Source organism: Nicotiana tabacum, chromosome 15 (genome assembly GCF_000715075.1).
Source record: "Nicotiana tabacum cultivar K326 chromosome 15, ASM71507v2, whole genome shotgun sequence".
In the NCBI taxonomy this organism is placed as follows: domain Eukaryota; kingdom Viridiplantae; phylum Streptophyta; class Magnoliopsida; order Solanales; family Solanaceae; genus Nicotiana; species Nicotiana tabacum.
This window is the reverse complement of record NC_134094.1, coordinates 117,502,682-117,513,370: the sequence shown is the minus strand read 5'-3', so window position 1 is coordinate 117,513,370 and position 10,689 is coordinate 117,502,682. Positions and strand designations below refer to the sequence as shown.

The window sequence follows — 10,689 nt, the reverse complement described above, 5'->3', positions numbered from 1 at the left end:
TCCTCTCTTTTTTTTAAAGATAAGATAACCTTTCTCATGTTTCCATCATGTCTTTTTATTGCAAGAATCCGGGAAGCTCAAACTGTGTGAGTGGATGTTCGTGTATTGGTTTTAAATTATGTAGTAGACTAAGAATTTTTATTATATCAGTGCAAATTTAACTAATTAATAAAAAATTAATAATCCCCATTTAATTTATTAATTCACGTTTGTTATTGACTTTATTCATAAAATTAACTTTTATGTAATTTAGTACAGCTTATATATGCTTTTAACGAAGATTTGGTTATACTTGTTTTTATTCTTTTGTTAGATTAATTTCAGCTTTGTAATAGTAACCGCGGAAAAGGTCCATTCATACCAGCGAACTATACGAAATTGTACACATTTGTCCGTCATTAAAATGTGGACTCAATCATGTCCTTGCAACGTATAAGGTGGCTCACATATGTCATTTTCTAGATAGAATACACCATATTATGACACGTATCAAAATCTGATGCTAAATATTTTATTAGTGAAGTCCATCTAAAAAATGGCAGAATTGAGTCCATTTTTAATGAAGCAAATATATACATTTTCGTATAGTTAACCGGCATAAATGTACCTTTTCGGTAGTAAATATACTAGCTAGTAGTCCTAAGACTCCTAGTTGCACTTTCTTATGCCTATTAATTGGTATATACAGTATTTATTATGCTAATTTCTTATTCATATTAATTTTATAGTCACATCTTTTTATAATAATATCTTTATATAATAATTATTTACTATAAAAGTAAAATTTATTTTCGGAACCGATCTTTTATATTATATATATATATAATATATGTCTTCTATAACAATACTTCATTGTAATATTTAAAATATATCGGAACAATATTTCGAATTCAAACAAACAAAAAAAAAGGAGCAGAAAACCAGAAAACAGTACTGCCGTCACCTTTTTACACCAGAAATTAAACTAGAAATATCCTTAGTTTGTTTCCTAGTTTGTACATACGCGGCAAACATGGAAAATATATCAACTATGCTTTTTGTTTTTAAAAATCATTTGACCTGAAGATTATAATGCTTTCGCACCTCGTTCGTTTCACCTGAATATCATGTATATATAGTCTCCCATATCTCTTCTTATTCTCTTCATCACTTCATTAATTTGTTTCATCCCAAATATACAAAAATAACTACTGTATAATATGGCTTTCAAGATTACCTTGAAAACTATTATACCTAGTTGTTTCAAGGTTAAGATTGATGTACTTCCTTTAGAGGACAAGAATAATATTGTTCAAGTTTCTAAAAATAGTAATACTAATTGTGGTCATTCAAGGCTAACTCTTTCAGATATAAGTGATCCTGAATCATCACTTTCTATAAGTGATCTCTCATCAAATGCTGTCATTGGATCCAACCTTCATATTTTCACACATTCTGAACTCAAAGTTATGACAAGTAACTTTTCGTCCTCTAATTTTCTTGGAGAAGGTGGATTTGGTCCTGTGCACAAGGGGTTCATTGATGATAAAATTAAGCCTGGTTTAAAAGCTCAACCTGTTGCTGTTAAACTTCTGGATTTGGAAGGTTCTCAGGGCCACTTAGAATGGCTGGTGAGCAAAAATATTACTACCTTTGTTTTAATTATGTGTTTTACTTTCCTTTTTAATATGTTTCGAAAAGAATGTCTTTTTTTTATATTTATTACTCCATCCGTTCACCTTTATTTATCCACTATACTATATATTTTTATTTTTACTTATCAATTTTAGCAAATCAAGAGAAGACCATATTTTTTCCCCTGTTTTGCATGGATTATTAATTACTACTTTTACAAATTATTTTCTAATTAGACTTCTCAAAATACTATTATTATACGGGTATTATGATAAAATTTGTATTTCATCTATTATTTCTTAAGGAGCGTGCAAAGTCCATTGCGAACAAGTAAAAGTGATCGGAGGGAGTAACTTTTAACTCTAACATTTCACATGGCATATTTAAGACCACAAGATTCCAGTAGTTTTGATACATTACACACATTTTTAATTTAAAAACAAAAGATTCAAAAGTGATTCTTAATTTTCTTAAACTTTATGCTTAGTCAAACTAAGATACATAAAATGAAACCGAGGGAGTATCTTTTGTTTTTGTCATTTTGAGCACTAGAGTATATATTGTCTTTTTTCTACTTAGTTCTTTCCAATAACTAATAGCACTAGTTTAATACTTGTTGTGCTTTCAGACTGAAGTAGTATTACTTGGGCAATTAAGGCATCCTAATCTAGTGAAGTTGATTGGTTATTGCTGGGAGGATGAGCAAAGGCTTCTTGTTTACGAGTACATGGCAAGGGGAAATCTGGAGAACCAATTATTTAGAAGTATGTATCTCATTTTCTTATAGTATTAGAATATCAACAATTTTGTGAATACTTTTTTCTCCATTAAAAGCTTTCACTTTCTTTTTCCAAAAAGCAAAATTAAGAAGAGAAAAAAAGAAAGGAAGAGAGCTGATTGGTTCATGTTGGGCGGGTCAGATTTTGACTCAATCAATCTTTTGACGGGTTGAACAAACCCGCCCATTTTCCACCTGCTAATACTTGATATATATGGACACTTGATCAGTAGTTGAGGAAACAAAGTAATTGGCCCCTTTTAAGCTAAATATCTTTTTTTTAATACTCCCCGTTTAGTTGAGATAGTTTGACTCGACACGGAGTTTAAGAAAAAAGAAGATTTTTGAAATTTGTGGTATTAAAAGTTTAAGGGGTAAAAGTTTTGTGGGGCCATGACATTTGTCTGGTTATAAAAGTTTTTCATTAAGGTTAAAATGAATGTTTAAAGTTGAATTATTTCCAAATTTAGAAATATATCATTTATTTTGAAACAGACTAAAAAGAAAAGTACCTTATCTAATTTGAAACGAAGGGAGTAATAAAGAATTAATCTAAATAGCTGCCCACTCAACTTTTTAAACTAAACCTAGTCGGGTGATGTTATTATACGTATAATTTGTAAGTATATAACGTGTGCGGCCATAAGTAGAACATGAGCATGACCCTGTATGAGATAATCCACCTCTCTATCTCTGAGTCTGCTGCTTGGCCGCGCCTATAATAGCATATGATTATTCCCATTTGTGACCGACGTTGGAGTTGGTTAGGATGAAGCGTAAATAGATATAGCAAGTGTGCCGGGAATGCGGCTCGGGATAGTAGGTATGGACACGGGACACCTACCATGAAAGAGCCTTCTCTGGTAGTAGCAAACAATATTAGTTAATCTATGTATATTGATTAGAAAAAATAAACAGTAAATTCGACTGAGTATTTGTGTAAAGATCTCATCTTTTTTGGCGACTGACTGCAGGATGTTCGAGTAGCTTACCATGGTTGACCAGATTGAATATTGCAGTAGATGCTGCAAAGGGGCTAGCTTTCTTGCATGGGGAAGAAAAACCAGTAATCTACAGAGATTTTAAGGCTTCTAACATCCTCTTAGACTCGGTAATAATTTATCATTGTTAAAATTTACTCTCTATTTTAACTATCCTTTTTAGACCATGGTATTATAAGAGGCTAAAAAATTAAAATTTGAATTAAATATCAGGATTATACGGCTAAACTTTCTGACTTTGGACTAGCAAAAGATGGTCCAGAAGGTAGTGATACGCATGTCACAACTCGTGTTATGGGCACTTATGGCTATGCTGCTCCCGAGTATATGATGACAGGTAAATTTATTCATACTTATGTATATATAAATGTCTTTTACAATAGTGACGGACTTAGGATTTTTAAGTGCTGCTAATTACAAAAGATTGCTCCGATTAATTTATTTTTATGTTATGATACTAGTTTTAAAAATGTAATGCTTGGACAAAAAACAGTAGTTTGATTGAGCACCTAGTAACGTCTATTTAGGTCGGCCATTATTAAAGTTTTCATACAGCCATTAATCATAAGATCATATTTTATCCAAAATATACTTTATCTCTCTTCTAAATGTCTTAATTGAATAACATTAATTTGCACTAATTTGAGTAGTAAGGTGAATTTGAACGGGAAAAAACGGTAATAGATACTTCTTGTTTTTCTATAAAATGTTAAATTTTTTAGACCAATTTAATTTATCAAAACAAATAATATTTGAAGCTGAAAGGAGTACAAAACTTTCATGAAACTTGGGTGTGGCGTAGTGGGGAGATAGAAGCCCAGATACGAGTTTAGTCGAACTCAAATTTTTTTTTCTCAAATAGTATATTTGTGCTAAATAATTTATTAAATATGTATATTAGAACCTGATTATTAGCACTTGAACTTGTTGTTCTAAAGTTCAAAACTCATAAAGTAGAAAGTTTGGCTCCGACTCTGTGTGGACGTGGCAGATTATTTAACCTTTTTTCCTATTCTTTTTAATAGGTTATTTGACAAGTAAGAGCGATGTGTACAGTTTTGGAGTCGTCTTATTAGAATTACTAACAGGACGACAAGTTATTGACAAGAAACGTCCTAGTAGAGAGCAAAATTTGGTAGAATGGGCAAGGCCATTCCTCAAAGATTCACACAAGCTTGACAGAATAATGGACCCCAGACTTGAAGGTCAATACTCAACTCAAGGAGCCAAAAAAGTGGTTGCATTGACTTATCAATGCTTAAGTCAACAGCCAAAGTCTAGACCTACTATGACCAATGTGGTCAAGATCTTGGAACCTATCTTGGACTTAAAAGATATACCAATTGGTCCATTTGTATATGTGGTTCCTTCTTTTGACTGTAAAAGTGGATTGAATAATGGTGGTTTGGAGAAAAAGAAGGGTGAAGAAAAAGAGGAAGAAAATAAGGTGAACATAAGTGATCAAGATGAAAGAGGAATTAGTGCAGGAGAAAAGAAAGAAAACGGTTGTAGGCAGTGCAGACTTGGCCACATGAAGCAAAAGAATCAACTAAAGTCTGCTATTGTATACTCAGATACTCATCTGTATGGGACTTTAAGGCACGAATTCAGATAGTCCATGTAGAAAAGAAAAAAAAAGGGCAGCCTTGTGCACTCAGCTCTCATTATGTACGGGGTTCGGGGAAGGATCGGATCACAAGAGTCTATTGTACGCAGCCTTATCCTGCATTTCTTTTTCACGGCTCGAACCCATGACATCCTGGTCACATGACAGTAATTTTATCAGTTACGCAAAGGCTCCCTTCAGATAGTCCAGGTAGAAATTGAAAAATAAAACCTAGGAATTACAAGAGAAAAGAAAAATCACGGCGACCGCGCATACCAAGGTGTGGTTGAATTATAAAGGGTTCTTTCAATCTCAACCACAAATATTCTCGAGTTTGAACGGTTGGAATGAAGTTATCTTTAGCTGGGATCACTAAAACTCTATATATAGTTGGCTTTTTACAGTGTATTTGTGTGAATCTTGATTAATCGAGCTGGAGAATTTCGGATACCGGATCAAAGAAAAAAACCACAGCGCATTGTTGTTAAGTATGTGTTTGTTGATTGCATGCATTGTTTGTTTGTTTCTTAATTTATTCAAGAAATTTGAATTATCATTTTAGCTAGAATTTTCTTTTGACACTTTGAAACAATTGTTCACAAAAAGTCTCCAAAATTGTTAGTAGTATATTTTTGAAAGCTTTTAAACTTGTAAAAGAAGACAATTCTTCACTTTTTTCTTATTACTTTGGTCAAGACTCAACAGGTAGAATGTGGTATAGACTCAACGGTTGGTGAGGTTTAATTAGGCCCAAGGGCGGATCTACTAAGGAGGAATGGGATGGCACGCCACCCGCACATCTCGGTCGAATCACCATATGTATATGTATGTATATTATAGAAATTGGTATAAATAAGTTTGTGGCACCCGGAGTAATAAAGGATTGCTTGGTGCAACTGGCTCATGGCTTACAGATTCACCTTCTTGGCCTGGAATCGAGCCCAGGCTATTGCCTTTTCTTCAATTGATGCTGACTCTTTTTTCCTTATGAGTTTCTATTAACTTTTTAAATTTTATAAGTTTTTTCTTCTATTCTGCCCTTAAAAAAAAAATTAGTGTTTGTTAAGTAAGTTTTTGCTTTGAGTATCTACATATGTACCTATAGCAAGTTTTAGTCCTATTTTTCCATCTTTTAGTCAAACCTTAACTTTAGAATATGAAAATTTGTCGAATACAATTGTAAATGAATAATACTAATTTTTGTTGATATTAGTTATATTATTGAAATTTTATGCTTTGCTCGCCATAATTATTAAATTATTTTATTTGATCGATTTGTCTATATAAATCAAAAAGGCGAGAACCCGAACCGAAACTCAAAAGAGACTAAGTCAAAGTTCAAAGAAATATGGTACCCGAAATCTTCAAATCCTGGATCCGCCTCTGATTATGCCCTATTTTTTCAGTTCCACTTGTTGGAAGTCTTAGCATTGTAAGTTGTAGAAGAATTGACTGCGTCACTATCGTAATAATTAAACTGCAAATTTTCTTTTCTGCAATGAAAAGAAGTCAAATTACATATTTTTTCTTAAATTAGCCGTCATCGTTTATATAACTGCGTTGTATATTCTATTACTGCTTTAGAAGCCATGTTCATAAGTTAAATCCCATCCAAGTTTCATTTCTACATAAAAAAATTATTATTATTATATAGTCAGCAAAAGGGAGTAAAATAGCAGAATCGTTGACAGGGAACTATAGTAATAACTTACCCAATTTATTGTATATATTTTCACGATCAATGATTGGACCATGCAACTAAAATGTTTTTTCTTGGCTAAAGAAAGAGATTACTCGATATCACAAATTTAAAGCGTACAAATTGCAATAATTAGGATTGATAATTGAACACGTTTGTTTAATGCAAGTTATAAACTAAAAGTGCCAATAAAGCCAGGTAATAATGCTTACAAACTTTGCACAATTAGGGCAGATAATTATGCTAAGTGGCATTAGACAAGTAATTATGAGATTCCACTTTAATTCCTATATGTTTCTGTTGCACTCTTCCAATTATAATATACTCAGCAAACTTGTGCGGAACAGCTGATTACAGAAAAATTAGTGAACGTGCAAATATACATTGTAACCTAATTTCCAAATCAGCAATTCTTCTCAAATGTGATTATCGTGCCCCAACAAGTAGAGGTGTATCCTTTATTTTGAAAGCTAATATAGGGGTTAAGTGGACCAATAGACACTTTTAGAACTGTTATTTAACATATAGTTATTAGAACCAACTTAAAAAGGTGCAATACCATGTTATTTTTCTTAAATAAGCCGTCATCACATACTCCCGCTTAGAACTCCTTTAGCATTCATGTTTTTAAATTAAAGGCCAAATACCTAGATAGCCCCTTAAACTTGGCATATTTTGTAAATTAGTCTTATAAACTTAAATTAAAGTGACCGGATAGGCACTAGAACTCGTTCCCAATGTATCTTTCAAACATAAGTGTCTGATGTGGCAGATTGCGTGTCTCAAAGTAAATACTGAGCGCGTGAAAATATTTTTGTTAACTTTTTATTTTTATTTTATATATAAAAAAGCCTTAAAATTTCAGTCATCTTCTCCGGTGAATACTTGATCGGAAAAAATGGCTCATCTCCCCTATTAAAATCCAAATAGAAACCAAAACCACTTCACATTCAGTTTAATAGATATCTCAAAAATTTAGAATTGCAAAATTAAACGCGAAACCCAGACCAAAACGAAGATTATTTGTCAGTGTCTGATTTCTGTTTGACTTCTGCGATGCATCCCGTCGGATAAGATGCTTCGCCGGCATTTGATCATTTTATTACATCACCCCTTTGACAAAAAGAAGCCATAGGAATTAGGATATCCACTGTACATTTGAGGCCCACCTCCACCATACACAAATATAATTCTTTCTAGTGTTAATTCAACTACTATTTTTTTTTTCATTCACAAAGACAACACACAGAGAAACAATCTTGTTCGTGATACACACAACTAGAGCACGACACACTCACATAAATCTCCATTCACAAAGAAAAATGAGAGTCACTATGAGATTAAGAGAAACACCGAGTGTAATAAGTATAATTGTGTATTCTCTTTCTCATACTATATAATTAAACTAATACAAAAAAAGAAGAAGGAAGTAAACACATGAGAGAAGGAACAATAATTGTATCAAAAATAAAGATGGGGAAGGGTTGGGGACAAGGGAGGGGACGACCTGGGGTTTGGGAAAAAATCAATCCTTTTACTAATTGTATTTTTTTTGTTACACCCAATTACACGTGGCATTCAATAATTGGATTACTTAAGCAAGTGTATTTCATGCATTTGGTCTTATGAATACGGGTATTCATAAGACACGCTTCTGTCAAGTAGAAGTGTATCTGGTTGCTAGCTATATTAAAGTGTCTAATTTATAAAAAGTGTCAAGTTTAAGGGGCTATCCAAGTATTTGGCCTAAATTAAATCCATTTGTTTATGCATTGGCAGTAGTGGCAGAGAAATTCTAATAAGGCTATCAAAGCACTATTAATTCTTTTTATTATATAAAGGGGATTCAACAAGTTTTTGTTTACCTATAAAACGGTACAGTTGAATTTATACGTGGTTTCTAGATAAGTGAACTAATTTGATCCTAAAATAATATAATAATTGAAGAAATATACAATACTTAGCCTTGAAATATAGATCAAACAACAGAGATGACAGTGCCGGGAATAAAATTTTCGGGCACAACAATGATGAGATCAAAAAGCAAGAAAGTAAGATTGTATTAAGTTTTGTATAGAATGTAATATAAGCTTAGACAGAAAATTCGTATTCCTTACAATGATTCTTCAAAGAACAAGAACAAAGCCGAGGACTTTGCTCCTCCAACGGTGAGTTCCATCATCCCAAGAAAACACAGTACCACAAAGGACCTTGAAGAGAAATTCCCTACTGCTAACCCTCGTACATGAGTTGTTAGCAGGTACCCTTCTTTCATTCGTCCTTCCAGTATCCCTGCTTTGAAGGAAGACTACCACTGCCATGAGTTGGATATCATTGCTCCTGATCTCTATCGGAGCGAGTGACCCTTCCCAAGGAAGGTTTTACATACTTTTACATGTATCCCTTTACTTTGGGTATGTTTTCTTTGAGTGGAGAGCTTGATTCCGCGATTGCGAAGTTTTGCCATTGCTACCAAATGTGTTTGGCACAGGTACGTCCTTCAGTGTGGAGGATGGTCGCCTGTCTTCGATGCTTGTGCCAGGAAATTGGAGAGGAGATAACCTTAGCTCATATGATGAATCTCTATTCTCCCAAAATCTTTCGCGGGGGAATAATAAACCTCTGCAAGCGTGGCCACCATGCTTTGCTGTCTAGCATGGATGATGACAACGACCGTGGGTGAATGGAATGGTTCATTACAGTCGCCACCAACGACATCATTCCGACAATGGCTTCATCATTTCTGGTCACTTAGAACCGTACCTGTAAGCTCTTTGTTTAGTATTTCTTTTTACTAGATATTCTTTTATGGCCGTATCAACTCTTCACCCTTCGCATATTTTAGAAACTCGATGGACCCCACCGGTGGTAAAAAGTTTGGACCGGTGGGTTCAAAAGATCTTGGACGTCACGACGCTAGAAACTCATTTGTGGAAAGAATTGGCCCTTAAATACGGGTGGAAGGACACAAATCATGGTAATTTTAATTTACCTTGCTTCCATTTTTTTGTATATGGAGAACTTGGTTGAACCCTTCTGACTTGTTCACGAAATTAGATCTACCTGCAGGCTCTGTTGCTGTCCCCTGGGAGTATGATTTGGCTGATCCTGGTGATGCAGCGAGGCTTCTTCAGGAAGCACGTACTCGAACATATATCTCCAGGCCTGTTTCGGGTGCAAATACTTTTTTATGGAGTCCCCGTCCGGATGATAAGCAACCAAAGAGAAGTCGTTTCTCCGCGGCTGAGGAGAAGAATAAGAGGGCAAAGACTAATGCTCCCGAGCCATCTCCGGTGGCGATGACGATTGGTCCTCCTTCGGGCTGGTCATAGACACAATGATGATTGATGATGATGATGAAGCTAGTGATGAGGGAGCTTCTCTACATAGAAGGCGACGATTCTTATCATCTCAACATGATGCTCGACCTGTTTAGATAGTTACACCAACTGAAGACGATGTCTCGGCACTTTGGGGATAATCTGATTTGGTAGAAAATGCCAACTCCCATTTTCGGGCCCCAATTTTTGTATCCAGTGCTGCGGGGCTGAGTATCAGGTCCTTGCCATCTTTGGTTGGCGAGCATCCAACAGCCAACACTGCATTTGATGCAGCTGCTTCTCACTCTTTAACTCCATCAACTTCATTCCCACCTTTACCAATACCAGCAACTGCTACATCACTTCCATCTTCATCCACTCTTCAACCAACAGTTGCTACATCACCTCCATCAGCCGTATCTGACCATGAAGAAGGTGTTCCTCTTCAACAATCCCCGGTTCATGGGAATTTGGGAAAAAATTATGCGGCCCCTTCTGAAGATCCTCAAAGAAGGAGGAACGTTACTCTTTTAGTCTCTACCGGATGCAACTTGCTATCCAGCCAGTGGAGCTTGCTAATTATCTGAAGCCTTTAGCTTCAGAAAAAGACTGGAAAAGATTCAGGCTCTCTTGTGAGAGTGCTTGTTAAACAACATCGTAGCGGTACGTTA

At 34.7% G+C, this 10,689-nt stretch overlaps 1 protein-coding gene across 1 annotated transcript; it reads left to right on the top strand.

Annotated features, from left to right (window-relative positions):
* The first annotated feature begins 1,136 nt into the window (after positions 1-1,136).
* Positions 1,137-6,204, top strand: LOC107808032 (EPD1-interacting receptor-like cytoplasmic serine/threonine-protein kinase). The gene is made up of 5 exons (XM_016632512.2): positions 1,137-1,610; positions 2,243-2,378; positions 3,367-3,503; positions 3,607-3,730; positions 4,419-6,204. Exons 1-5 carry the CDS (start codon positions 1,200-1,202, stop codon positions 5,006-5,008), a joined length of 1,398 nt encoding a protein of 465 aa, XP_016487998.2. The 5' UTR covers positions 1,137-1,199; the 3' UTR covers positions 5,009-6,204.
* The last annotated feature ends 4,485 nt before the right edge of the window (positions 6,205-10,689 follow it).